Source organism: Chaetodon trifascialis, chromosome 10, assembly GCF_039877785.1.
Source record: "Chaetodon trifascialis isolate fChaTrf1 chromosome 10, fChaTrf1.hap1, whole genome shotgun sequence".
Taxonomy (NCBI): Eukaryota; Metazoa; Chordata; class Actinopteri; order Chaetodontiformes; family Chaetodontidae; genus Chaetodon; species Chaetodon trifascialis.
The window spans coordinates 22,195,959-22,211,132 of record NC_092065.1 but is presented as its reverse complement, the minus strand read 5'-3'; the positions used below and the strand labels follow the sequence as shown (position 1 = coordinate 22,211,132).

General features: G+C 39.6%; 1 protein-coding gene across 1 annotated transcript; it reads left to right on the top strand.

The window, feature by feature from the left end:
• Positions 1 to 7,111: 7,111 nt before the first annotated feature.
• LOC139337495 (cytochrome P450 2D15-like) lies at positions 7,112 to 13,159 on the top strand. The gene is made up of 11 exons (XM_070972097.1): positions 7,112 to 7,273; positions 7,914 to 8,076; positions 8,481 to 8,643; positions 8,828 to 8,990; positions 10,380 to 10,448; positions 10,793 to 10,897; positions 11,003 to 11,141; positions 11,564 to 11,646; positions 11,811 to 11,912; positions 12,719 to 12,854; positions 12,952 to 13,159. The coding sequence occupies exons 1-11, from the start codon at positions 7,112 to 7,114 to the stop codon at positions 13,143 to 13,145; spliced, it is 1,479 nt and encodes a 492-aa protein (XP_070828198.1). The 3' UTR covers positions 13,146 to 13,159.
• Positions 13,160 to 15,174: the final 2,015 nt, after the last annotated feature.

Genomic DNA, 15,174 nt, shown 5'->3' with positions numbered 1-15,174 from the left:
AAGATTGTGAGCGAACCCTCAAAAGTTATTAATGTAGCTCTAAATATCACAGAGAGAAAAAGAAAATCCTAACTGTTCTGTGTCTGTGACCTTTTTTTTCAGTGCGATAAAGCTGCTAATTGATGTAATAGTGCAGTTTACAGTTTGTTAGTTATAGGCAAGATTTGATTTTATCAGATGAAACTCTAATTTCAGACAGAGTTTCAGCTTTATGTTACGTTTGTTATTATTAGTATAATCCTATTATTCAATGTTTACTTGCTGCCAGTACAAAATTGAAATTGTAAAATGATGTAATTTTTTATCAAATAAATAAGTTATGTGACTTCAAATCATGTGTAGCCTTTTCATCTGTTCAGATAGATGAGTGCTTGCTCACGGGGGAATTGTTGGTTTCTTTGTAGATAAAAGAGCTTGGTCTGTACCAGCTCTATGGAAAGTGTCCTGAGACAACTTCTGTTGTGATTTGGCGCTATACAAATAAAATTGAATTGAATTGAATTGAATTGAATTGAATTGAATTGAATTGAATTGAATTGAATGTTATGATAATCATAAAATATATGACTCAATATTCCCTCAATATTCAATATACTGTATATATGATCATGACATACTTCTTGACAGACTGGAAAAGTGGGTGGGACTCACTGGCACTGTACTACACTGGTTCAAATCCTATTTACAAGATAGAGACTACTTTGTGTCAATTGGTGAGCATGTGTCTGAACGAAGGAAGATGATGTGTGGGGTGCCACAAGGGTCCATTCTCGGACCACTTCTTTTCAATATCTACATGTTGCCCCTAGCTCAGATTATGGAGCATCATAATATTTCTTATCATACTTACGCAGATGATACACAACTTTATATTTCTGTGTCATCACATGACTACAGTCCCTTACTTTCACTGAGTGAGTGTATTCATCAAATCAATGAGTGGATGTGCCAGAATTTTCTTCAGCTTAATGCAGATAAGACAGAAGTGATTGTTTTTGGCCCCAAAAATGAAAGGTCAAAGATCAGTGCTCAACTTAACTCCATGTCACTGACAACAACAGATAAAGCCAGAAATCTTGGTGTAATTATTGATTCGGACCTGAATTTTAACAACCATTTAAAGCTGATTACCAAATCAGCCTACTACCACCTGAAAAATATAACCAGAATCAAGGGTTGTCTGTCCAAAGAAGACATGGAAAAACTTGTTCATGCATTCATTTTCAGTAGGTTGGACTATTGCAATGGAGTCTTTACTGGCCTAAACAAAAAATCAATTAGGCAACTACAGCTCATCCAAAATGCGGCTGCACGAGTCCTTACAAACACCAGAAAAATGGACCATATCACACCAGTCCTCAGATCACTACATTGGCTTCCTGTGAGTCAAAGAATAGACTTTAAAATCTTACTGTTGGTCTATAAAGAATTAAATGGTCTAGGACCAAAATATATTCTAGATTTATTGACTCCATATGAAGTATCCAGACCTCTCAGGTCATCAGGGACAGGTCTACTGTGTGTTCCCAGAATCAGAACCAAACAAAGTGAAGCAGCTTTCAGTTATTATGCTCCTCACCTGTGGAACATTCTTCCTGCACACCTGAGGTCTGCACCAAGTGTCAGCTCATTTAAATCAGGGTTGAAAACATTATTATTTGCTTCAGCTTTTACTTAAAGTAAATGTATTTGCTCAATGGTTTTAATCATTTTAAATGCTAAATTATTGTCTTTTACTGGTGTCTGTTTTTAATTTTCCTTTAATTGTATTTTATTTTTATTTTTTTGTTCTCTTCTAATCAAAATGTATGATTTTTATGCTTCTGTAAAGCACTTTGAATTGCCTAGTGTATGAATTGTGCTATACAAATAAATTTGCCTTGCCTTGCCTTGCCTATTTGTTGTTTACCTGCTTCCCCAATACATAATAAGTCCAAAACACACCTGTGCAGAAAGGAAAAAAGATGACCATAAACCTGGGATAACCCAGCCAGAGCAATAAAACCTTTATCAGTTTAGTATGCATCTCAAATACATTTCGTCTCTTTCTTCACTTCTGTCCTTCTGTGCCAACTTTCACCAACAACAGCCTTCAGATGCTGTCAGAAATACTGTAATTTCTGCTTGAGCATGTCCCAGTGAAGTGTTAAACTCGACAGCTGTTGGACTTCAGAATACATGGGTATCTTTGTCTGGACTCATTTTATAGTGTCGTCCTAAGTTCCTTATCACTGCAAAGATCCTCACTGGAAGTACTTTATATCCTGTAATAAAGCATGTGTCTATCTCTTAAAACACGCACTTCGTAAACTGCACTTCTTTCACGTCTTTCCAAAGCAGATTCAAATAAACAGCAGGTTTCCACACAGTTTTCTTTCCAGCAGCTGGAACCCCATTGCAGCTACTTCTGGTTATTATGGCCTTTGATTCAAAACAACATGAGAAGTTGGTCTTTTTCATTGAAAGGAATGATTGTTTTGGTGTTTGAGTGATTTTCTTGATGAGTATCACACAACACATCATTGACTGAGAGGTTTTACCATCTTAATGTTTGTGTTTTCAGTCACACGGAGCAGTTGCAATGAGAGGGAAGTAATATGTGACCACACATGTCAAGCTGTTATGCTGATCATGAATGTGAAACCCTTCAATCTATCATTAAAATGGACTGAACAGAAGAATAGTTTGACTGCATCCTTCATTGACAGGCAGCAGGGCTCTGTCTTCTCCCGTTCCCTCTCTGCACTGTATGAGATGATGTTAACTCTTCATTCCTGACTATTCTCTATTTCAGACTGGGGCCAGTTTCCATGTGTTTGACCAGGGACGCTTTGCCAAGGGAGTTCTGCCAAATACTTTTTTTTTTTTTTTTGGTGTTTTTATATATGTTTTATTGAGGGTGGCACGGTGGACAGCAGGTAGCGCGCATGCCTCACAGCAAGAAGGTCACCGGTTCGATCCCCAGGTCAGGCGGGGCCTTTCTGTGTGAAGTTTGTATGTTCTTCCCGTGCATGCGTGGGTTCTCTCCGGGCACACAGACCAAAAACATGCTCATTAGGTTAATTGGTGACTCTAAATTGTCCTTAGGTGTGAGTGTGAGCGTCAATGGTTGTCTGTCTTGTGTGTTGCCCTGCGATCGACTGCCAACTGGTCCAGGGTGTAGCCCGCCTCTCACCCGTTGACAGCTGGGATAGGCTCCAGCCCCCCCGCAACCCCGAAAAGGGATAGACGGTATAGTAAATGGATGGATGGATGGATGGATGGATGGATGGATGGATGGATGGATGGATGGATGTTTTATTGAGCCTCAACAATACAAAGTGTACAAGGTGTCCACAAAGTGAGGACACATGAAAAACATGAAACAGTGTTCACATTTTCAATTTGTTCAATGCACCCTCCCTATCCCCTTCCTGAGACCCCAGCCACCACTTGTCTCTAGATGACAAACACAATACAGAAGGGGAAAAAACACAAAACATGATGTGAAAGGTAAAAAATACAAAAAAATAAAAATAAAAAATGGATTGGTGGATAGTGACAAATCAAAAGGGCTCAGATGTCTGACTCATCAGGTAAAATTTCAAATGAATCTATGATGGAGAGCAAGGGGTTCCAAATTTTATCAAAACCTTAGCCTCTCTAATTTAGATTATATAGAACTTTTTGAATCAATCTGTCATAGGATGGACGCTGACCTGCTTCCAGTTCAGCAAAATCAAGCGCCTGGCCAGCAAGGTGCAGAAGGCCACAGAATGTTCTGCTTCAGCTGATAGAATGTTGCCAAAAGAAACTCCCACTCCACCCCGTCAAAAAGCTTTCTCAGTATCCAGCGACACCACCACCTCAGGGGTGCTGGAGCTGGGCATATTCAGAATGTTTAGGAGTCTCCTGTTATGGAATGTTTGATCTGATGAAATGATATCTGGTAGAACCTGCTGAAGATGGAGGGCAAGAATTTTATGATCTACATTTAATAATGATATGGGTCGGATTGTAGGAAGGGTAAGAGTAATTGTAGCATTAGTCAATGTTGGGGGAAGTCAGCCAAGCAACAAAGCCTCATTATACACATAGCATAGATCTGTGGAGAGAAGTGAGCCAAATTTCTAATAAAATTCTACTGTGAATCCATCTGGACCCTGTGACTTTCCACTCTGCAACAGTTATCACCCTCATGATCACAGTTGTTGAGATTGGTTTGGCTAAATTTTCCACGAGCTCCTGATCCACTTTAGGAAACTCAGTGGTGCTTAAGCAACTCCTTCAGTAGCAGACCGCTGCATCCATTGTGTAAGAAAGAATGCTACTGCAGGTCCTTCATCCCAACAGCTGTCAGACTGTGTGTAGCAGAACTGGCCTCTAACTGACCTTCTCTTACCCTCTCTGACTTCTCATGAGAAATGGAGGTGTAAACCAGCCAACTGATTGAATTATAGACCATCTGGTTTACTTATAATGAAATGTGATTTCGGCGAGAGACAGGATGTCTGGCTCAACTACTACTCTTCTCACACGTTGAAGGAAGAGAGCCAAGAGGTCAACGCCTTTACCTCATGGGCATCTCCTACCCAGGATGTCCCATGTTAAGGCTAATTCTTCCCCAATAGCCCTAAGGGCTCAAGACAATAAAACTGTCTGGATGAGACAAATGACATGCCTCAGAGGAATCCACAAACATCAGCAAATGCTGATGGGTTGTAAACTGGACATTCATTTAAGCAACCGGTGATACATGCTTGTGTGCTTTTTCTCAATACTCCAGGATAACCAGACTACTATGTTAAACTTAACTTTTGATGTTTTCACCTTACAGGACTCATTGTACGCATAATATTGGTGTTGTCCCAGTATCTCTGACCTGAAGTATGACAAAGTTGTGATTTTAACGGTTTTATAAAAGTTTGTCTGAATTGTCACCATAAAACCATACTGCTATCCAGAGGTTCCTAACCGTCAGATTGAATATGCTTGACTTGACACATTTATCGATAAGTAACCGTAATCGTGATAATCATTTTGGCAAATATAGTCTGCCTTTCTTTATTTCTTTATTCTTTATTTTTTTGGTATTAGTTATACATTGAGTAATTATACATGTTGGGATGAAACTGTACCAGGATTATCATTTAATGTTGCCACCCAACCATAGGAAGTGTCTAATGCATGCTGTGAACAATGTTGAAATGTCATTGAAAATTTGTCATTGAAATTATATGTGATTGACCATAGTGAGAAGCAGACGAGCCCCTCGTATGAATCATTGATTAGTTCAGCTCCTTGAGGCGATTGCGCGTCACAAAGCATCTCACATGTTCGACGGCCTGCCCATTAGACACGCCCCTGGAGCGAGATTTAAATGTCTGCAGCCGCAGCATGAATTCGGTGCGCGTTACTCTGTCTTGTCAAGTTATGTTCTAGTTTAGTGCGCGTTACTCAGTCTTGTCTTAAGTTATGTTACGTTATGTTTAGTTTTGTCTTTTACTTCTTAGTTGTCTTAGTCTTGTACAGTCGTTTTGCTCTTTAAGTTTTTCCCGTCTTCCAGCTACTCAAAAGCCATACCAAGTAGCGTGATTTAATTTTCCGAAGACGTGTTTCTATAGTTTGCCGTAAACCTTCCTTTTTCTAAGCCACACGTTTTTGTTTTAGTCTGTAAATTTTAGTCAAATAATAATAATTTTGTAGACCCTCTTCGATCGGCCATCGAAGAGACTATCAATTTTGTTACTATCAGTCTAAAATAATTCTTCACGGTCTCAACCGAACCAAAACCCTGCAGCCAGCTGCTGATCCTTGGTCCGACTAACGACCATCCGGAGCCGTCCCTCATCTGTAACCGACACCTCAGAACCAGTTCCAGAGACGTCACCGTCCAACATCAGCTCGTCACCTTGGTGCGCTTGGCCTTCACCAGACCACTGAGCAGATCGAGCCACGGACGACCATCTGGGCATCTTCGAGTTAGTTCGGAGCAGAGCACAACGGGACGCCATCAAACCAGTAGGCATGCTCAGCGGGTTTGAATATCTTAACCTCACGTTGGTCCGTGAGGTTAAGATACTGCTAATTTATCCAAATTCTCTCGACTGCTCGTTTAATCGCTTAACTTTACGTTCGCGTCCCCATTATTCCCTTTACAACTACTTCTCACTATCGCCAAACTTGTTTTTCCTATTGTGTTGCCATAAGTTTCTTTTGTGTTCTGTCACATCACCTCATATCTTCTGTTGTATTATTCATGATATATCACCCATTATCCATAATTCTGCTTAATAAATTATATTTTGATTTAAGTCCTGGTTAGACGGTGTCCTTTTGAACTGAATATATACGATCCCTGTATCCAGAGTTTAAGCTTCAGATTATCAGACTGGTTTACTGTTAGTTCATTCGTTAGTATGTTATCAGCGTTATAGCAGTTAAATTCTGCAGTCCTTCTTAGCTGAGGAAGGTGGTGCCCTGTCATTTTATCAACGAATGCAGCATCAAATTAAGGTAGTACACACTACACATGTAATGTAGCTGTGTTGATGCTGTCTTTCTCAATTCTACATCATAAACCCACTTTGTTTTGCACTACTACTATCAATGCTAATATGCTTCTCATAAGAATATTGGCAAGAGTACTTTTTTATGGCAGAAGAATTTTTATGGCATTTACTATTTTTATTTTTTATAATCTGTACAAATGTACACATACATAGTGGTTTATCTATTCTGTATCCTGTATACTTTTTATTTTTACCCCTTGATGCCACCGTGCTTGCTCCTTGGAATATTTGCTGGGTGTAACGACTGAATTTCCCCAATGTGGGATCAATAAAATCTTATCTTATCTTAAAAGAGTGATATGGGTGGTGAGAGTTATGCTATATTGAGTCTCTTATCTGCTGGCTGCTGCAGATATTTATGGTGGCTCTGAGGGTCAAAATACAATGACATTTCACAAATCACAATGTTTCACAAAAAAAACACTTCACAGGTCAAATCAGGTTTTCTAATAAACTTGATGCAATCCTCTCTGTAGGTCACATGACTGTGCAAAGGTTGTGTGTTTGTAGAATTAAAATACTGGCAGAGGAGAGTGTAGGATCATGAGAACAGCTTCATCATGTTCGCATCTGTGGCTCTACTCTTGGTGGTTGTTTTGCTCTTACTGCTCCTGGGTCAGAACCGCAGGCCCAAAAATTTCCCTCCAGGCCCCCGGCCCATCCCCATTATTGGAAACCTGTTGGAACTCAACCTGGAGAACCCCATTGCAGATCTGAACAGGGTAACGTTGAGTGATTGTTACCATCAGAATTATTTAAGATTTAATAACCTGAATTGGTAAAATTCAACAGAGCATCATATTGAAAAAGTGGTGATTATTTTTGCCTCTGTGCTTTTGCTCTGTGTTCATACTGTATGTGTTGTTTACATGATCTCTGTTTTTATAGTTTTTAGGCTAGAGATTGGGAAAATTGTGGATTTTACTCATGGCATAATTTTAAGGTAATAGCCTTTGTTTCACACCAGTGCTCTTAACCCAAAATGACCCAAGACACTCATCTTGGGTGACTTGGGTCATGGTGACACTGTTATCACATACAAGCCCGATTCTAAAAAGGTGGGCTGCTGTGTTAAACATAAATAGAATAGAGTGTGATAACATACTCAACTGAAAAGAAAATGTTTAAAATTTACATCAACTCATCAACGTCATTGATTTGTGTAAATATACTTTTCTGATAGCCTATTCTTAAGATTTTTCAATATCAATAATGCATAATTGAAAATGGCTACTATTGCTGTTACTCGTATTAATGATAACTTGTTAATAATTGACTCATTATAGGGGCTGATGATCGTGCTAAATAAAGGTCAATCACCTATGTCCATGTAATTATACTCTCCTGTGCCTCTGTCCTCAGTTGGCCAAACACTATGGTAATGTCTACAGCATGTTCATTGGTCCCAGGCCTGCAGTCATCATCAGTGGGGTGCAGGCCTTGAAAGAAGCCCTGGTCAACAAAGCTGCTGACTTCTCTGGCAGACCACAAAACCTAATGGTCAATCATGTATCACAAGTGAAAGGTACAGAGGGACCATTTGACTTTCTGTGTGTTTGTCTCTGCAGAGGGATTTCTCATTTTCATATATAATATATACATGTAATGTATATTCATATTCCATTGTAATAAATATGGTGTCCTGCCACTCTTACACTGTCTTACCTATACATATAACTGTATCAACAAGTAAACACATGCACCTGCAGTGTGTTACATTTACTTACTTTTATTACTAACTACGGAAACAGACTTCATTGGAGTCAACTTTTTATTTGCATATAATAATAATAATAATAATAATAATAATAATAATAATAATAATAATAATAATAATGTGGACATTAAAACTTCACTGAAACTTCATTCGGTGCATGAAAGCGAGCGTGTCTTTCCTTCTAAGCTCTAAATTGACCCTTTTGCATGCAGCTGATGCTCCCGGAGTGATTCTGGCAGATTATAACAATGTATGGAAAGAGCAACGACGCTTTGGTCTGATGACCCTGAGAAACTTTGGCCTTGGGAAACAGCTCATGGAGCAGAGCATCCTGGATGAAACACAACGCATCATGAAGATACTGGAGCAGAGTGTCGGGATGTCTACTCTGCGAACACGGTACAAATGTGGCTAAACACTGATATTAAGCAGACATCTTCTAGGATCTGGAGCAGAGTGTCGGTATGTCTACTCTATGAACGCAATACAAATGTGGCTAAACATATGAAACAGACATCTTCTAGGATGTAGGATCTAACACTGTTCATGTTGTTCTACCAGGTAAGACGATGAATCCTAAACAGCTGTTCCACAGTGCAGCCTCCAACATCATCTGCGGAGTTCTGTTTGGAATGCAGTTCAACTATGATGATGACGTCTTGAAGGATTTTGTTAACTTTTTTTGTGACAGCTCCAAAATGATCAACGGGCCCTGGAATATGGTGAGTCGCATTTTCGACAACAAAACCATGGGACAAAAAGCATCACTACTATAAATCTTGGTTAATATCATATGTAAACTTTCTCCCTGAAACAGTGTGACACAGATGATGAATACTGAACTGTTACTCTATTTTGCCAAATTTATTCACTGGCCCATCCAAATAGTTGAAGTCAGGTGTTCCAATCACTTGAACACCATGGCCACAGGTGTATAAAATCAAGCACCAGGGCATGCAGACTGTTTCTACAAACATTTGTGAAAGAATGGGTCGCTCTCAGGAGCTCAGTGAATTCCAGTGTGGTACTGTGATAGGATGCCACCTGTGCAACAAGTCCAGTCGTGCAATTTCCTTGCTCCTAAATATTCCACAGTCAACTGTCAGTGGTATTATAACAAAGTGGAAGTGATTGGGAATGACAGCAACTCAGCCACAAAGTGATAGGCCATGTAAAATGTCGGAGCAGAGTCAGTGGATGCTGAGGCGCATACTGCGCAGAGGTCAAGTCAATCGCTACAGACCTCCATACTTCATGTGGCCTTCAGATTAGCTCAAGAGAGCTTCATGGAATGGGTTTCCATGGCCAAGCAGCTGCATCAAAGCCATACATCATCAAGTGTAATGCAAAACATTGGATGCAATGGTGTAAAGCACGCCACCACGCCAGCACGCATTCTCGGGAGTGACGAATCACTCTTCACCATCTGGCGATCTGATGGAGAACGGTTGCCAGGAGAATGGTACTTGTCTGACTACAAAGTCAGACAAGCCATTGTCTATACCTGACCATTCTTTTTTGGGGTTGCAGGGGGGCTAGAGCCTATCCCAGCTGTCAACAGGCAAGAGGGCAACATATACAAACAAACAACCATTCACGCTCACACTCATACCTAAGGACAATTTTTAGAGTCACCAGTTGACCTAATGAGCATGTTTTTGGTCTCTGGGAGTAAGCCGGAGTACCCAGAGAGAACCCACGCATGCATGGGAAGAACATGCAAACTTCAAATTTTGGTGGAGGGGGATTACAGTGTGGGGTTGTTTTTCAGGAGCTTGTCTTGGACCCTTAGTTCCAGTGAAAGGAACTCTGAATGCTTCAGGATATCAAAAGATTTTGGACAATTCCATGCTCCCAATTTATACTGATTACTGATGAGGATATTTACTTAGATTTATAATATGTGCAAGAACAAAAAGAAGTGGATTCGGGTCTCAGTACTTCAAAACTTTGTAGCTTTTTTTATTAAGTCATTTCGCCAATCAACCAATTTCTCAATTGCTGCTGAGCACTGCAGGAAAATGTCTTGTTTTTGAATCACGTGTGAGATGCTTGGGAAAAGTGCATGTTAATACTTAAAGCTAAATTTTTCATTTATCTCTCCCATACAGATTTATGACACTATTCCCCTGGTACGCAACCTGCCACTGCCCTTCAACAAAGTCTTTCAGATGTTCAGGGTATGTTTTGCCAAACACTTCAAAGTCTGCTACAAGGCAGACAATGACTGATGGGTTAAACTGATAGCAAGTGGCTTTTTAAGGCTGCTCTGAGCTAAATGCTACTGTTAGCATGCCAAAATGCTCACAGTGAAAAGCTTAGCATGGGAAGGACGGATGGTAGGATGAAGGAAAAGTTAAGGGAAAAAGACATCGACTAATGAAACGAATAGGAGAGAAAGAATGAATGTACTGCAGTGAACACTATGTTACTGAATATCAAGATTTTTTGGCTTCACAACGCATCACTATGTGTCCTTGAGAACCCTTAAATTGTTTATTTAAAACATTTTTTCTCTTGCCAGTCTGCACGTGAAAAACGTTCGGAGATGATGGCTAAGACCAAAAAGACCAGAGTTCCTGGTAAACCACGACATTTCATTGACTGCTACCTGGATGAAATTGATAAGGTGTGTGTGTCTAGCATGGTGTTGACCGTTCAGTCATTTTAGCTGCAGTGGTGCTGACAGAATGAACAGTGTTCACTCACTCTTTCTCTCTGCCTGTCTTTAAAGAGAGGAAATGATGGCTCATCATTTTCTGAAGACCAGCTTTGTACATATCTTGTGGATCTTCACTTTGCTGGGACAGACACGACCGCCAACACCGTACTCACTGCCTTCCTCTACCTAATGAATTATCCAGAGGCACAGGGTATGTCTATCCATCATCTGTCACTCTGCACTTGACGCAGCCCTGCAAGAGGCATGGCTCTCCAGATGAGTCCAGCAATCTGAAATATCAGTCTGAATAATATCAGTATTTTTAACATTTTTGTGGTTTGCAGCTTGCAGATGATGTATTCTAATGACTTTGATGAACCCTTACTTTTGGTCTAGCGCCACCATTGGACTGACATTTGTAGTTTTGAGTGAAATATCTTTTTTCATTGTTATCATTTACTTATTTTAATTTTCCCAATTCCTTTGGTTTATGACCAAATACCTGCAATACCATTCACATTGGCCTCAACAGTTCAGGCTGATATGTAGCACATAAAGACAAATCTTGCAGAGTTCTCTCCTGTTGTCTCACTCTTTGTCTCCCACCATCCATTCTGTGTCTGTAATCCTCAGAGCGATGTCAGCAGGAAATCGACGAAGTTCTGAATGGGAGGGACGTCAGCTTTGAATGCAGGAACCAGATGCCTTATGTGCAGGTATAAAAATTACTGGGTCATATTCAAATCAATATTTAGACCTCTATTTTGTGTGTAATATTTTGAATTTTAAAATCCCGTGACGTGTGAAATCAGTTATTTTACGTATGTGGGAGTTACACTGCGACAGTGTGACGCTCTGACAGCTGTCTCTGTCATGCAAGGCCGTCCTTCATGAGGTCCAGAGGTTGGCTAACACTGTTCCTCTCAGTGTTTTCCACTGCACCACTAAAGACACAGAGCTAATGGGATACTCCATACCCAGGGTAAGCATGAAATATCAATTGTCAATGTAATATCCCTCATAGCATAAAAGGAAGGAAGAGTTGAAAATTCTCTCCCCGATCTTGAGTGACAACAACTGGTGCTAAATGTTCCTGTATACCCAGTGGTGAGTACATCCTTACAACCATATTTACATGTCATTCTGTGAAGCACTGTTCAAAGCTACAGAACTACATATTAACATTAGGTTCAGGTTCATTTCATCAATCCATCTTGTTTTTGCTTCAGTGGTGTGTTAGAACAAGCAGATACTAAGTATATTCCACAAAATACCACCAAGGCTTTTCAAAAGTTAAAGAAATTTTGGCCATAACAATGCATTTCATTTAAAGGTGTAATCAAGAGTATAAGAAGTTAAATGAACTGTGTAAGAAATGCTCACCTCCCCGTGGTTTGTTCTGTGCTAGAGTCTCCACTTCTGTCACCACTTGCTGAGAAATAAACCATCTCTGAAAAATAAATATTTGCAAGAATGATTCTTCTGCAAAAATATACATTTTTAACATTAAATCTAGCTTCTAGAATTTTGTACTAACACTGTGAAATCCAGTGCTGTTACAGTAGAACAGTTCATAGTACAGTCCAGTACTAACAACAGTTCAATTAGTACTGTGATGAAGTGTAAATAGGCAACCCAATGCAATATTACATCAGCTGCATATGATAAAGAGGAATACGTGTGAATGAAAGGATGAAGGGAATGTGTCTGATTTTCATATCCAGCAGAGTCATAGTTATGTGTTTACATTTAATAGCCTTCGTCTCCTCTTTGTTTATTGCTCTTCAGGGAACCGTTGTCATCCCCAACCTGCACTCAGTGTTGAATGAGGAGGGCCAGTGGAAATCCCCCCACGGATTCCACCCTGAAAACTTCCTCAATGAGAAGGGCGAGTTTGTGAAGCCAGAGGCTTTCACGCCTTTCTGTCGGTGAGCGAAAATGAGTACATGAGATAGACTGAAAGATAAATTGGAGGTTGGACTGAGGAAATATCATTAGGTCATAGAAAATATACATGTGAGTATCTTTACCTGCAGGTCCTCGTACGTGTCTTGGAGAAGGTCTGGCTCGAATGGAACTCTTCCTCATCGTAGTGTCTCTGCTGAGGAGGTTTAAGTTCATCTGGCCTGAGGATGCAGGAGAGCCAGACTACACTCCTGTTTTTGGAGTGACCCAGACCCCCAAACCGTATTCCATCAAGCTCCAACTCAGATAGACTACTGAAAGAAACAATTCAGGCAGAGATCAGCCTAATACTACAATTTACTGAATCATTGAACAAAATTCAACTTTTCAACATAAGTTACATTCATCAATATTTTTCTGAGTAATAGATCAAACTGACTTTGAGTACATGAGGGGGCTCACTGGCAGTGACAAATCTACAGACTCTTCATTTGCATTTTACAGTTTGTCAGTTATAGGCAAGATTTGATTTTATCAGATGAAACTCTCACAGACTTTCAGCCGGATGTTATATTAGGTCTGCTATTATTAGTTTTACCCTATTACTCAATGTTTCCTTGCTGCCAGTACAAAATTGAAGTTGTAAAATGATGTAGCTTTTTATCAAATAAATAAGTTGTGCAACTTCAAATCATGTGTAGCCTTGTCATCTGTTCAGATAGATGTTATGATAATCATAAAACATGACTCAATATTCCTTCTTTACCCATAGATGATCTAAATTGCAACATTATGCAACATTTTATCAAATACATGAGTTATGCAACATCAAATAGATAATAAAAAATTTAGTTTAACTGAATACTGGACACATGTGCCACACTTGAAGCAGAGAGGACAGAGACTGGGAAAAGGTTCAATGTCTTTTGATTTCCCTTATTGTCAAAAACAGACAAAAGCAGCTGTAGCGCCCTTAGTCTTACTTGATGTTACAACAATGCTAATGACAGCAACATTGACTCTAGGCTCGGAAAGCTGGATACCTTTAATTATTGGAACTCCTCACTTAGGAGACGGTCAATTCTCTGGTTCTGGCTCGCCACTGAACCCTCCAGGGTTCAGGATCAGACATATCAATTCCTAGTCCACAAGAAAAACCAATCTACACACACAGTGTAGAAATATACATTACTATCTCTTATTACTATCTTTCTGTTTATCAAATGACCTCAAATTACTTTCATCACTCATCATATCTCTTCATATAAAATAACTACACAGCTTCAATTATTGTGAAATGAACTGACATACATCACAATAAAAGTATTTTAGTGTAAACAAATTAATTTATTATGAATTCACAACCTGTATTTTAATGACACAATAAAATCATGTACCTTTAAAAGACACTATATTTTTAACTAGCAACAACAACTAACAACCATGAATTTGTATCTTTTGCACCCAAATGTAATAGGTAATGCTAGTGTTAGCATAATGGCTAGCGCCATGTGCGATTAGCGTTAGCTCGCGGCTAACGTCATTAGCGATCTTTTTCCTCATCGTCTCGAACAGTTAACAATAATACAATCTGTACCACAGTGGTATCAAAAGCTCTATGACTTCGATTGGTTTACAGAAAATATCAATCAGCAACAGTATGGTGTGATAAGCAACCAGCCAACATTACAAGCAACATGGAGATCTAGCCTCTTAGCAACAATGGCTACACTTACCGAAGTTCACAGTGAGAGAGCTCACTCGATGAAAGCGGCTCCTTCCTTCAGTTAAACACACAGGACTTTGTCATAACAAACAAGCAACTTATTAACACACAATATATGAGGCTTAATCATGGATTTATGATTTTTACATCGTTTTTCATACAGGGGATCTTTGCTCAATGCGCGCTCATCGTCTCTGATGAAAGGACAAACCAAGCCGAGAGAGGCACAGTACAGAGTGGTTGCACCTCACTCTGGCGGGCATGGAACTACATCTCTAAACTACATGGATGAGTTTAGTAACCATATTTTTTATGTGGGTTACACAGTCAAGAAATTTCATAGTTTGAGTTGATAGATAGACAAGGGAGAGACAGAGGGAGAGGGAATTCACCAGAATTCAATCTCTGGGGATTCTAGATATCCAGATAAATTTGGTTGTAAAGATGTCTTGATTGTTCTACACCAAAGTCAGTGAGGGAAAGTAACAAGTTCATGCATTTACTTAAATGCTGTACTGGATCTGCATGCAGTAATTTTTTGAGGTGCCTCTGAGTTCAATATTTCCATTTTATGCTTTACTTCTACTCCACTGCTTTTCTCAGATAAATATTG